The sequence below is a fragment of the Cryptomeria japonica genome, chromosome 11 (genome assembly GCF_030272615.1).
Source record: "Cryptomeria japonica chromosome 11, Sugi_1.0, whole genome shotgun sequence".
In the NCBI taxonomy this organism is placed as follows: Eukaryota; Viridiplantae; Streptophyta; class Pinopsida; order Cupressales; family Cupressaceae; genus Cryptomeria; species Cryptomeria japonica.
Genome location: NC_081415.1, coordinates 564,768,934 through 564,784,388, shown reverse-complemented (window position 1 = coordinate 564,784,388; position 15,455 = coordinate 564,768,934). Strand labels below are relative to the sequence as shown.

Genomic DNA, 15,455 nt, shown 5'->3' with positions numbered 1-15,455 from the left:
ATATCAGCATCATAAATTTATAATGTTTGCATATAATGATATGTCAAAATGAGATAAACAACCAAATGCAATCTACATCTTCCTCTTTACCCTTCTAATGTAACTCAATTTGTCAGGCATCGAACTAAAAAGTGCTACAGTATAAAAATGATGATGAATTGTTTCTTCAACATTGTCTTTTTGGATCTCAAATGCTCCTCTTCTCCTCTCCTTTCCTATTTTGGTGTTCAGCCCTGTTTTGGTCAAGATTGGACAAAAAAAAAACTGGAGGAAAAGTCACTTTTTAATGTTATTTTTACCTCCGTAGAGGCACCCAAGTGGACCTAAGAGTCCATGCCCAAAACTCGGGACACCGAGTCTAGGACTCAGAGGGTCCTGGGGGAGACTCGGACGAATACTCCCTAGAATCTTCTAGACTAGCCTCGAGAGTCAATGTCAAGTGGACTCAGCTGGAGATAGGACTCGGGAGTTTGGAGAGTTCTGAAGAGTCCTCAACGTAATGTCCCCAATTGTAGCCTTTAGGCTAATATGGCGTTATAAGGAGAAATTAATTAAATTAATTTCTTATAAAGTCATTAAAATAAATTATTATTAAAAAGTGACTTTATATTTAATTAATTTAATGAAAAGTGACTTAAGTATAAAAATAAAATAATAATTAATAGTCACTTAATAAAAGTAAATAAAGTGTACCTACCCCCTTCTAGAAGGTGTCTCATGACGGGTTATGGAAAAGGTTAAATAGAAGAGGGTAAGAGAAGGAAAGCAGACTTGGATTTTGAGATTGGAGAATTAAGGGTTTTGTAGAACCTAAAGGGTGTCTGCAGACTTAGGATCCTTGGGAACGTCAACTCCCATTGATCGCATAACTGGGAGAGTGGAAGATCTCTCGAAGGGTTGCATTGAGGAGATGATACTTCAGTCATCTCATTGAGCTTATTGGAGTTGCATATCAGATTTCAGGTGGTTATGCTTCAGAATTCCATATTTGGAGATCACCTTGTTGATGCATTTGTTTGGGGCAAAATCAGATTGACAATATCCAATTGACACTTGGAGGATATCCATTGTTGTTTGGTAGGGGCAGATCAAAGGTTTAAGGGTCTGTCTATATCTCAGTTGCAGACTTCGGACATCACATTTTGACTCGTATCTTTTCCAACATACATCGATTTGGTCCTCCATTGGTTCCTAAAGCTTTTTGAGGATGAGGCGATGATTTTGTGGTAATCCTTTGGAGTATTTGGTGGCAACATTATTTTCTATGATGGGCAGAACTCCTGCAGGTCCATCCCCTCTTACTCCTTCGATATTCATTGTATGATACATAAGATTGCTTGAGATCGCCTAGGTTGGAAGCGCTGTCCTCTAGTTGGAAAACTGAATCAATTTGGAAGGAGTTCTTGGGCTCATAAATGCAGATTATAAGTGGTTATCAGACCTGTCCATATCAGAAACAGGGGCGGACATTAGTGGGCTCAGTTGGGCTCATTAAACTTGGCATTTGTTTTCTTAACTCTACATAAGGAAGGTGATATATCTCTATGCCATAGGTGATCAGTTTGGGATAACATTTGGACACCAGAACGCAGATTTGCACAATGTTCTCAGACCTTCTAATGGCAGCAGCAGGGGCGGCTTAAGTCTTAGTTCGATCTGGTATATTGGAGCCCATTAACATTGTGGGTGTGTTGTTCCCTTCATCGCTTACCTTGGCAACTTTACCAGGTTCCATGCATTTCATTTAATTGTTTGTATGGTGCAAGTGTGAATTCTTATCAGTCATTAGTCCTCAGAAAGTAATCAGATAATTGGTCTTTGTAATCAGTCCATGTATTGGTCTATGTAAGCATACTGTAAGTGTCCTTAATAAGGAATGGGGTTGGTTTGGGATCTGCATATTATTCTGAGGTTGTATGCCAAATATTTGATAAAATGACAGCAAGTACTGGTGTTTGAATATAAGTCCTATTCACCCATATACTTTGTGATTACTGTTTTGGATCATTCCTATGATAATATATCTTTGTTAGGATTCACTATGTACGATCAAACTGCCCTAGAATGTCCTTGTAAACAAACTGAAACAAAAATCAGTAGACTAACCAGTGGCAGCCAATTGTTTGAAGAAATGCTTGGATGGTGAATTTTAGAATTTCATTTCAGAACCTAGCAGGGACATTACACTCAAACTATGATTACTACATCCTTAACACTTGAAAGTATGCTCACATGCTTCCACCCAACACCCCTTAGGGCTTGAATGCACCTTTTCTAATATATACAACAGGTATGAAAGTTGGCAGCAACCCTCCTGATGCTGAGAATGATGTTACTACCATTCACCTTAGCATTCTTTTACTATAGAATCATCCATTCATATTGCTTTAACAAACATGAATGATTCTCTTGATGGCTTGCTAAAAGCCATGGAGCGCCAAACTGCCTGAGAAGCCCACACTCCAGTTAACATACTCTTTAACAATTTGGAAGCCATAAAGGAAAGCTAGAATGCAATTCATACCTTCCTCACCTAGCAGGAGGAAGGATTGGGCCTTCTCAGGTGTTCATAGCAGAACATATTGAGCACAATCAAAGTAACAAAATCGGATGCTTAATGCATATCATATTTGTCAATAGAGAGCTGTGTCATGCCCTCCCTGATCTGATATCCAATAATCAGCAAAACTAAATATGAAATTGTCTTACAAAGTAAGACCTCACAATTTACAAGATCGAACACTATGCTTCAATCGCCTATCTTATGTAGTCGGACTTGCTAGGTATTAAACAACATCAGTCTTAAGGATCGATCCTTTCTCCCCTATGGTGCAGTGATCTTCTTCACAATTTTTAATTAATTAATGAAGATTAAGGTGAAATGGTTCAGATGTGATCAAACAAGGCATCTCTAAGCAATATGAAGAGGCAGCGGTCAAACATAAGGAGGCGTCTCTCCGCAACCAACACAACCATGGGAAAGAGCATGACTCTCCACCATAGGAAGAGGATACAAAAGATGATTCCAGCATCCAAGAAGAGCATCAAAGAGATCAGATTTGATATTGATAATAAATTAAGGCATACAGCAGATTGATCCTATACTGTGATTTTGGTATGAGTTTCTTGTGATATACATAGCATAATGAATCTTGTTTATGACTGCTCACTGTTGATTAATGTGCATACAGTTTGGAAATATGATATTTGTTTATGATTGCTTCTGTATATACTATATATATATAATGCATGCCATAATGTAGGACTCTTTGCATGTTTTGCTTAAATGTTATAATCAGCCATGATAGGGGTTTTAAGGTCTTACAAGGAGGGGAAACAATGTTGGGATCCTCTTCTAAGTATGCCACGTCATGGTGGTGACCGGGGGTCCCATGAGGTCAAGGGGATAGTACTATATCCGCTCTTGGGCCTAGGGTAGAGCATCTATAGGGCACCCTATCAAGTGTAATGTCCCCGTTTTCGTGAGCATCAGAGTTCGAGGAGTTAGCCTATTTTTGGACCCTTGTAGGCTAACAGGGTATGGATAAGGGGGTCAGTAATGCAGTATCTTGAAGAGTGGCTTGTCTATTTGTTCTAGTTCAGTGTTGAGTTAGTTCTGGTCTTCATTTCATCAGTTTCTGACATTATATGAGGATTTCCTAATTTTTAGGGAAAAACTGCTAAAAATAGACATGGTCTTATTTTCATTGGCATGGCGAATTGTGGCCCTAGCTTTTGACAGATTCAGTTTCTGAGCAATAATGTGAGAGAGATGAATTTTTAAGTGGTTCTACAGGCAATTAATATTTTAATGAAATATTAATATAAAATCATAAAGTGCATCACTTAAATTTATTCAAGTGAAAATTTATTATCTCCTAAGTTAGGCGTTGCTTTTAGAGTTAAGTTGGAAACCCTAAAAGCAAGTTATGATTTTTAAAACCCTAATTGCCAAAAATCGTACTTTTTGGGTATTTAGGCAGCCAAGATGGAAATTAAACCTCATTCATTGATATTGAGAATTTGACATTTTCTTCTGAGCACTTGGCTATGGTGGCTAGGGTTTGGACCTGTTTTGGAGAGCGTGCATTCTTCAAAATTTAGTAGCTTTGAGATTGTGAAAGATCAATTGAATTGTTGCAGCTTGGTTGGCTTCATTCAGAAGTCAAATTGAATTGAATTGGGGCAGATTTGGCTTCGTACAAGGCAGATTTGTTGTAGGGTTTTCCTATTTACTGTTTTGTTGTTGATTCTTCTGTGGTTTGGAGGTTTCTTTTCCCAAACACACAACTTGCTCATTTATTGACACCATCTTCCACTGTTTGGGTGTCTTAGTATTTAAATAAGAGCAGATCTGAATTGTTCCAGAATAAAAATCAGAACTTTGTAAGTTGCTGATTTATTCTTTCTTTTCAATAAATTGGCTAAGGACCTACGGGTATGCTTCTAAATTCTCCAATTCATTGTTTCCGTTGATTAAATTCATGTATTATTCAATATGTGTTGCAAATTAAAGAAACCCTCTCCTGCAACTTCTGTCTATTTCTAAAATACCATCTTAATAATTAAAAATTACAAGAAGATCTACAAATTACAGCAGGTTGAAGAGTTGAACCAGCAAGGGTTCATCACATCAAGTCACCTTATTCTAGCTCTCCTACGGTTGAATTCCATCAAATTAGGTTATCATGTGATTAAGTTAATGTTCCTCTTTTCCATTTCTTGTTATACTTGAAATTGTGATTCTAGGGCAATAATTAGGGCATTTACAAAAAGGGGACATTACAAGCTGATACTGTGCTATAGTTCAACATTAAAATGTGCCAATGAGGTCTCAAACTGAGAAGCACCTGAATTCTTATGAAGGTTCAAGCCAGGTTGAACCTTGGACTGCTTGCATGGATGCTCCCATCTGGTGGTGTTTTGGTTTAGCTTTGGAACATCACTCTCCTCTATTGAAGCTATAGCTATGGTCGAATCCTTCCCTTGGCCGACATAGCAAACATGATTGTCTAATTGGCCTATCGGCCTTAGACAATCATGAACCCGTGTATACTCTAGAGAAAGCGGGTAATATACATTATGAAGCGGTTTTGTTTTAAGTCCTTAACTAAGCATCGGTTAAGACACACACCCGTCCCCCATGGTTAGACACGTCTCCTCATTGATATTGTCCGCCACCCCTTGATGAAGGATCACGTTGCCCTTGAAGAAGCTGACTCTTCATGAAGAGTCACCGTGGCGTGTATAAGAGGGATGCAACCTCTTTTAATTGGTGAATTTGGAAGATACTCCAATCGTGTGGAAGAAATCCTATATGCAGTTCGTGTTTATCATCAACAGATCGACTTCCATAGCAGATCGACTTTCATATATCTCAGATCAAATTAAATTATCATCAGCGGAATCATTCCTTGGGAGAGCGAATACACTACTTGGCAGAACGTATTCTTCCTTGGCTGATCGAACACATTCTTCATAGGTTGGATACATTAATGCAGTGCGGACTGCATACACAGTTGTGCATTGTAAATTGATCTGAGCATATAGCTTCAAGGAGTGAAGCGATTCACATTGGCCTTTGTACTTGATCATTGTAAAAGCATCTTGCTATTCATATTTGATATATATATAGAGAGATAATTTCGTGCTCGAGGGAGACGATAGCCTTATATCGTCTATGGTTGGGAGGGCAACAATGATCTGAATCATTGCCCATGGTTAATCAAGCACACCCTATGATTATTGTGCATGGTCATCTTCTTGTGATCCTAGTATTGTAATGAAATTCAACATCCTCAACAGTAAACCCCTGGGGAGTGTCAACGCACCATGACTATAATGCATCTAAATCTCAAAAGCATCTCTAAAGTAAAAAATCTAAATCTCAAAAGCATCTCTAAAGTAAAAAATCTCTAGATGATATTAGTTGCTAAACATCTCATGAAAGCTCTTTAATGTTACAGCTCATGTTATCATTTTCTGTTGGGTATCATCTTTTATGAGCCACAAGCTGCTAAATGAATTCTATATTCATTATCTTCTCCGTTATTAATCTGTGTGCTTTTTCCTCATTAGAAAGAAGAAACATTTGGCCAAATGGTTTGCCTATGAATTTTGCATCTACCCCTGGTCATCCAGGAGTCACCAAAGAGAGGAATTTTACTTTGATGGCTAAACTAAAGTTCTTAATCATTTTAAATTTCCAATAGTATATTATTAACTATACTAATTTTTTCGAGTTAATCCAACTGTGGTGTAATGATGATGGGGACACTTGTGATTCAGGTTTAAGTTTGCCTTCCACAAGAAGGCAGGCCAATAACTCCAGAAGACAAGGGGCAAGTTTTTATCACAGTTATGGGTACATTTTAGCCTGACCTATGCTTGCAAATATTAAAAAAGTGGTCCAAGCCCCAATAATGTATTAAAGGAATTCATAACCTCACCTAAGATTTATCAAGCAAAGAAGAAGGTTTCAAGTAGTATTAAAAAAATTATGATGAAAGCATTGTGACACTAAAAACTTTGTTATCATAATGCTGGATTTAGTGCAAATTGCTTTTCTACATGCCACCCTTTGGAAAATCTAGAGAATTTTCAATTTTTGCAGCTTGGTATACAGTTGTGTCAAGTAAGTTTCAAGTTGAAAAAGTAGTTGATTGCTACCCTTTTTGTATAATTCCTATTAATTTTTTTGATATCCAAATCCTAGTGCAAATGTTTAGTTTCTAGTTGCACAGGTTTGTCCTTAGCCCATCGTATGTGAAATGTCCCCCTTACTTTTTTTTCAATTTTAAACACCACAATGCACACATTAAGGTTAGGAAAGAGAAATACAATACTGCTGAATGGTAACCCTTCCACTTTCTGATCACCAAGATCCTAGTGTGGGTGAGGTGAGAGCATACGGTTAATAGGGGATCGTTAGCTGCAAAGACAAGTTGAAAGTACAATGCTAGGCGGCAAGCCAGCCCCTTCCGCTTGTTCAGCGGACAAGAACAACTTAAATGTAAAATCACTCTACCACTTTTCAGCGGGAGGATAGTTATTACAATACTGAAAGTAGGATCACTCAACCACTCAGATTAAAAAATCGGGAAAAAATCATGGAAATCGCGATTTTCCCGATTCAAACCTGCAAATGATTAAATCGCCAAAAAAATCGTGGAAGATTTTATTAAAAAAATCGGTGCGATTTTGACTTGCAAAATCCTTGAAAATCGCGATTTAAACAGTGTAAAATCGGCAGAAACAAAAAAACCGCAAATGTTTTAAAAAACGCGAAAAAAACCCTAATATCTTCGCGCAGGATATAGACGACGGGTATTTGTCGTGTTTTTCAAGTTCTTTTTTTTGCGTGATCTGCAGCTGGTAACTTCGTCTCTCCGTTTGACTACTGTGTAAGTGTTAATGCTTTGCAACGCTAATGTTCTGTAAAAATTAAAAGCGTGCATTACTAATTTACAGTTGAAGACTCTAAATCTTGTGCGTTTTCATTGCTTGAATGTAACTATGAAATATAAAAGTTATAACCTGTGTAAGTGTTAATGCTTTGCAACGTTAATGTCCTGTAAAAAATAAAAGCGTGCATTACTAATTTACAGTCGAAGACTCTAAATCTTGTACGTTTTCATTGCTTGAATGTAACTATGAAATATAAAAGTTATTACATTGTCCTAAAAGCATTCTCATGGAACCATATCCACATAATCATGTTTAAACAAAATACTTAATTATAAAGAGCTGAATTTGAATAACGAACTTTAATTTTTTTCTCACAATCAAAATATCAAACATGACCATAAATAGTGCATCATAGTTTCTTGCCTTTCGTGTGAAGCCACTTGAATTAGTTGTATCAAGGAGATCATCATGAGAGAGTTATCATAGACATTCAAACTGTATTGAATTAGTTGTATCAAACTTTGATAAAAGATCTTTGAGCCAATAATATTGTTCATTGATCATTCCGACTCCTAGCCTTCAATCTAAAACCACTATTACAAAATACAATTAATTTAATGTATATGAGTGTTTTTTTAGAATATTTTAAAAAATTATATATTTTCAAATGTTCGATAAATTTGCTGATTTATTGCAATTTTTTCCCGATTCCCGATTTTTTAAAAATTTTCGGCCAAAAGATTTATTGCTGATTAAGATATTTACATCTTTGCAACCACTTATTCAACGGGAGGACAGCTATTACAATACTGAAAGTAAGATCACTCAACCACTTATTCAATGGGAGGACTGTGAAACCAACTGAAAGTAATAGATAGGCGGCTAAGCCAGCCTCTTCCACTTTTTCAGTGGGAATACGAAATGTAAAATGAAATAAAACAAAGGCTGATCAGTACTACTGATTTTCAGCGTTACAATGAGAGCATTAGCTTGCAGATTACAATAGGAAATTGATATCCAAACACACCAAAATGTTAGGAATTGATCTTCTAACAAATATGAGCTTCCAGCATATGAAAAATATCCAAACAGGTAAATTTTTTGGGTCTGATATAAATAACAACCAACTGAAATAACTGACCAACAAGAAGAGAAATCACCTAGATGCTCATAACTTTGCCCACACAACTCCGAATGACTTGAAATCAAATGCGAATGATCCCTAGAGAGGAGGCGTCCAAGCCATGACCAACCACCAGCTGCAAATCTGATCAACACATTTAATGCACGCTTCCCAAAGAATTCACATACATGGTACGACCAGGTAATGAGGGCGATTTTGTTTATAAAATCCAAATCAATGCCAAAAACCACGAAACTTAGCAAAAGGAATCGCCTAACCAAGAGAAAAACATAGGAAGAATACCCAGAAGCAGCAATTGAACTCTCAAAGATGTATGAATGAATTTCATGATCATCTCCATACAAAACAACAAACTCTAGAACTGAAAACAACACTCCAAAATCAGAAAGCATCAAATAACTTCATCTTTGTTGAGCTCAATCTGCTCCTCTGAATGAGAAACAATCACAATATTCAGCTAGGGGCTATCTTTTAAGCATGAAACTGAAGGAGGCTAGGAGGTATGCATCCCTCGAAGCAAAGTCTGAAATGATTTCGGCAGCACTTCATTACGATAAGCAAGATATAGTCTCAAATGACTTATTGATAACTTCCTCCCAACTCGAACCTCCTTTCCCCTCCAATGTGGGACTAAACAATGACATTCAAATTCACTATTAATTTGCATTTCATTTCATCCTTCACTAAGTTGTCCCATTTTGCCTAGACAAAACACTTTATTAAAATGCAAATAATACATAATATGAGCGCCCAACATATAAAAATGACTTTTTAATATAACTTAGCAATCCCTTTAATAAATCGTCCATTTTGCCTTAAGTTATAATTAAACTTAAAACTTCATTTTCCATCAAATACTAAACTTGCCAAAACAAGCTCCAAGAGTATGGGAAGATCAAATTGATAGAACTACCCTACCAGATATAGCCACTGCACTGAGCTGCAAAAATAACACTACTAAAAATAGCATTGCTAAAAATAGTAAGTGTGTCCAATTGCATTTTAATCACATTCTGAGCAGCTGACACAACTTACTAAAAATAATAAGTCCGAAAAAGTTTTCAAATTCATTTGCATGTCACACCATCGTGAAGATCTCAGAAAACCTAGAGAAATGAGTTGTCTTCACCCCCACTTACTACAAATAGTAAGTTTACCAAACTCCATTGCTTCCTATGAATGTACCATCATTACGAAGCTTTTTGAAAACCTAGAAGGAATCCAGAATCAACACTGTAAAACTCCAACATGCAAGCCACCAAAAACATCGAGACATCCCCTAGAAGTAGGAAACACTAATTTCTACTTCCGACTAGCCTACGAGTCTCTGGAATAGGCTAACGGTCAACTGAATTGATTACTGCTGAGAAGGGAACATTACAGTATGGTTATCGAATCTGCTCAAATCTACTTATTGGTACAATCTACCTATCAAAATGTCCATTCTTGGAGTTTTTGAATCCTTTCTTGGTATGTGGACCATACCAACAAATACATGTTGAGTCATGGAAATGTCTCTTTAAATATATCACAAATATAAATAAACATCATATTTATGTTTATATTGTTGTGTGCTTATGCCTTTCTCGATATATTTATATAAAATCTATTCCACAATATTATTAGTAGCATAGTTTTAAAACTCGTGGACTCGCCACGGACTCGCGAGTCCGTTGGTGGGCTGAGCCGACTCGCCAAGGACGTGGCGAGTCCATTGGCGGGCTGAGCCGACTCGCCAAGGACTCACGAGTCTTTCACCTGGACTCGCGTGTTTTCGACCCAGAAAACACGCCCAACAAGCTAATAAAGTTTTTTTTTTCACTTTTTTCATTCATTTGGCATTGTTTCTTGGTGAAAACAGGTTTGTAGGGTTTCATGTCAATCTCATTGTCTTCATCAGAATATATACATGAAATATAACATTTCAATATGTCTTTTTCCTTTCTTATACTTTAAGTTATATTTCATGTATATATTGGTAGGATGTTTGAGAGTGGTTTCAAATCTCTGCGAGTTATAATGCAAATTCTAGGTTTTAGAAGATCTTTTAAATTTTCAGACTTAGTCAAATTTCAGTAATCAGTAGGCTCCTATTAGCATTCTCTCGCTCTCTCTATCTCACTCACTTTATCTGCCCCGAATTTTAGACCTATCTATCTCCCTATCAGTCTTCCTCTATCCCCTCTCTCTACCACTCTCTATCTCAGTCTCTCCTCTCTCCCCCAAGATCTAGACCTATCATTATATGTAATTTTGTAAACATTTATAAACTATGCTGCTATCATAAATTTAAAAGTTTGAAACTATGAGTATGAATGATGAAATTTCAAATATTGAGTGTTTGGAGATCATATGACATGTGTAATGTTTCAATTATGGCTCTTATGTTCTCTAAATGCATTAATTTCTTTATGTTTTTTTTGTTTGTAAAACTACGGTTTTTCTGTTTGCCGAGTCCTTGCTGAGTCCTTTCATGAGTCTTTCATGAGTCCGAGTCTGAGTCCGGCAAGTCCAAGTATTAAAACTTTGATTAGCAGATACGTATAATATATATGATATATCCTAAAATGCTTAGAATATTTGTTTTGAGTTCCACAACCTTTGAGTAATTACTCTGATTATTTATTCAAATTTATTTTCATCTTGTAAATTTTACATATTATTCTCAAACAGGAATCATGTGGTCTTCAGATGAGAAAATAATATCCTCGATCAAAAACATATTAGCTAACATATTTTGCAACAGTATGTGCCAATATACAAAACATAAAATTGAAAATTCCTAGTGATGTAAGACAAAGAATATCAGAGTTATGCTCTGTTCAAAATTGAAAATGTTAAATTGGAATTCATACCTATGAATTTGTCAATCATGAATGTAGATCTGTGCTGAACAGAAATCAATATGAGAACAAAAATGTCATATTCATGATTAATGACAGAAAAAATACTAGGAACAAATGGATGTCTACACAGCCAAAAAATGGCATAGGCTTAAATGTGGATGAAAAGATGTTTAAGTTAGTCTGGTAAAGTTAAGGGATTGAAATCGACATTTCAAATCTGGATTTCAAACAACTCCCATATTTGAGAATTCTTCTCTTTCGTCGGTAATTATCAGTAATTAGCAGTTTCACAATGATTTCAAGGGCTAATTATAAAATTTTCATAATGCAGTGGTTTTATTTTTGCAATCCAGCACAAGCAATCTTACAAGTTTAGTTTGATTATTGTTCTGATTCCTAGATTTGTATGCTCAGATGAACCTTTCTTTTTGCTGGAAATGAATATTCTTTAAATATCCTGTTGAATTTGCAGGTTGGTTTGATGCTAAGAGGCATGGGTTTTGACAATAATACATCAATCTACTTAGCATCTGGGAAAATATATAAGGCGGAAAAATACATGGTGCCACTTTTACAGATGTTTCCACTATTACAGACCAAAGAGACACTTGCTTCTGCAGAAGAACTTGCCCCCTTTAAGGTGGTGTACTTTGATTCTATTAGACGACACATACTAAATCAACAATGCAAACCCAACAATTTCTTTACATGACATAGAAGCATAAACTTACTGTCTTCTTGTCTTTTTTTAAAAGTTGTTTTCAATCCATTCAAGAAAATCTGAAATTGTTTTGTCTACATCTACAGAAATAACTAAATGATTGCTGGTGGCTACAGGATTATTCATCAAGGATGGCTGCATTAGACTACACTGTTTGCCTGCACAGCGAAGTATTTGTTACCACTCAAGGAGGCAACTTTCCTCATTTTCTGATGGGTCACAGGAGATATCTTTATAAAGGACACTCTAAGACAATCAAGCCAGATAAACGTAAATTGGCTATTCTGCTCGATAATCCAGATATCAGGTTAATCTTTACTGCTTCTCTCATTCTTAAATCAAAATACTCAATATATCCAGGTTTCTATTTTATGTCACATGTTCATTAAGTGTAAAATTTCCATGTTTGTACACAAACAATAGAAGATGATTGTTGGTGATAAATCTGAACTTATCTATGTCCCAAATCAAACACAAAGAACTATAATTCTTTTCCTTTGGTATGGGTATTGCTTCTTGTATATACATTAAGAGTTTAAAAACTGTAAAAATAGTAATACTCATAATTGCCAATAACCAAAATATTCAAACACCTTATAACTTGCAAAAAGAAAGTAGTCATAAATTCACAATATGATAGATAATTCAGTGATTTGTCAAATGTCAATACAAAATGAAAATTACAATCAATATTCAATAGTTTTGATATTGCTCTTCATCAAGAGCATCGAAGTCAGCATGTAATTTCATTTGAACTAGAGCTAGTTGCATTGCCACTCTCACTAGCGATGTCATATACAAAAGCTGCTCTATGTATAAAGCAAAGTTCCCAGACTCGGAGTCGGCTCTGACTCGACAAGGCTGACTCGGCTCGTGACTCGGCTCTGACTCGGCAACGACTCGACAAAATAAGAAAACACTTGAAATTTAGAGATTTTTAACGATTTAAAACTTGTTTCATACACCCATTATTGAATTAAGCTTAAAGACACTATAACATCATCAAATAGAAGCTAATTTGATCACATACATAAACATACATCCATCACATGCGTAGAAATGTAAATTGTAGCTGAAGGAATTAGAAAACATAGATATATAGAATTATAAATGTTGTCCAATGTATATAAAATCCATGACTTCAAATAAGTTACTGCCTGTCCCTTCTTGTTTGATAAGTTACTGCCTGTCCCTTCCTGTTCTAATGTCCCCTACTAGGTTAAGGCATGTTTTAGCCATGATTAATCTATTTCAATATACTTATAACTCAAACGAAATCAGTGTTCCATGGGGACGCGTCCCCCCCCCCCCCCTTTTTGGCCACGTCTCCCTGTAAGAAACGTCTCGGGGATGGGGGGATGGGGACACAATGGCCCCCGCGTTCCCCCCCACCTTTTTGGCCACGTCTCCCCATAAGAAACGTCTCGGGGACGGGGGGACGGGGACACGACGTCCCCTGCCGTCTTGCCACTGCCACCCAAGCTCCGCCGAGACGTCTGGGCGTCTCCCTGTCATTCAAGAGACGTGCAGACGTCTCTCAAGGGACAGGGAGACGCCCATACGTCTCCTGTCGCCCCCACGTATATGCTCCCCGTCCCCCATCGTCTTGCCACTGCCACCCAAGCTCCGCCGAGACGTCTCCGCGTCTCCCAGGGAGACGTGGAGACGTCTCCCAAGGAGACGTCTGGGCGTCTCCCTGTCATTCAAGAGACGTGCAGACGTCTCTCAAGGGACGGGGAGATGCCCATACGTCTCCTGTCGCCCCCACGTATATGCAATGTTTAAAATTAATTTTTTTTTAAAAAGTGACTTTTTAAAGTTTTTTGGGGGTTAAGGGGTAACTCTAGCTGGACGTGGGCCAATAGAAAAATAACACCCCAACTTGGGGGCACTGCCCCCAAACCCCCGTTGAAAAATATAGGGGGAAACTGCGCCGATAGAAGTAGGGAAAATCTAACCTCCGAGTCTGATTAGGCTCCATATAACAACACAACTTAGAAATCTTGGTAATTGGTATTTAGATTTAGTATTTCAAATTTCCTAGAGTCTCATTTGAAAATGTAATTCTTATACTGTAATACTGTCATACATCTTTTCAAAACTAGTTTTTCAAGAACTATATGTATATGTATAACCATATCAGCACCACCACCCCGCCGCTGTCCCCCCGTTGTCCCCAAACTTAGGCCCTTGGTCCCCCCGTCCCCAATGCCTGTGGAACACTGAACTAAATATATTAGGAGACAATTCCATCTTAACATGCATCAAATCAGTGATATTATGCAGCTCAATCAATTAACTATTAGTAAATAAATTGTTCATCTATCTTACATCCATAGTTCTTAATGCAAGTGTCAAACCAATTGTAATGTTCCTTATTAGGAACATCTCCTTTCCCAACTTAACAGAAAAAACATATTCTTCTTCCTGATTTTAACTTAAGAATTCTTTAGATTTATATTCTAATATTTATTTGTCTGATCAAAGCATTATTTCTCTCTCTCTCTCTCTCTATATATATAGTATTATAATAATTTATAATTATTATATCATTATTAATATTCGTAATATTATTAAATTCTGCATAGGAACATCAACGGCTTTCTATATTAATCATCCATACTAAGCACGTCCCTATGCATACCTCTAAGGACGAGGAGGACACTGCCTGTAACTTAATAACATTTCTGATCTGATATCATCCATTCGATGGTTGCAGATCCTATATATTCCTTCTCCCTACCTGTCTTAATCGTTCTACCTTCCCTTACTGAGCATCTAACTATCACTGGGCTTTTTCCTATCCTTGCTGGATGCCTAATAATATTAGTTATTAGTATAACTGTGACTATAAAGGCAGACAGATCCGTCATGCATCAGATCTGGTCTGCCATTATATGTAAAATGAAATATGACTCATACGTATTGCAGTCTATATTAATATTACTATTAGAATCTGCATACAGACATTATCAGGCTAGGCATACCTATTAAGCACATCCCCTAGGCATTACCCCCGAGAACAAATATGTATATTTCATACACTCCCTGACTCGCCGGCTGGGTCACAACCCTCGGACTTGGCGAGTCAGGGAGTGACTCGTTGACTTGGCGAGTCAGGCGAGTCACACCTCCTGACCCGTCCGAGCTTGGGTTAGGGTCATCGTGACCTGGCAAGGGTCACCCGGCCCGCTGACTCGTGTGACTCGCCGCGAGTCACGAAACTCTGGTATAGAGATGTCAGCAAGCTATGCAACTGTAATTTCTAAGTTGACACACTCAGAAGTTAGACCCCAATTCCTTGTCATCCCTTCATTATAATCAGGCCTCCCATGTG

General features: G+C 37.1%; 1 protein-coding gene across 2 annotated transcripts in view; it reads left to right on the top strand.

Annotated features, from left to right (window-relative positions):
* LOC131026659 (protein ESMERALDA 1) overlaps positions 1 to 15,455 on the top strand; it is a 169,918-nt gene that overhangs the window by 132,982 nt on the left and 21,481 nt on the right. For both annotated transcript variants that reach the window (XM_057956582.2, XM_057956580.2), the window contains exons 9-10: positions 11,870 to 12,037; positions 12,235 to 12,425. In XM_057956582.2, coding sequence (XP_057812565.2) covers positions 11,870 to 12,037; positions 12,235 to 12,425 — 359 coding nt within the window. The remainder of the gene's footprint in view (positions 1 to 11,869; positions 12,038 to 12,234; positions 12,426 to 15,455) is intronic.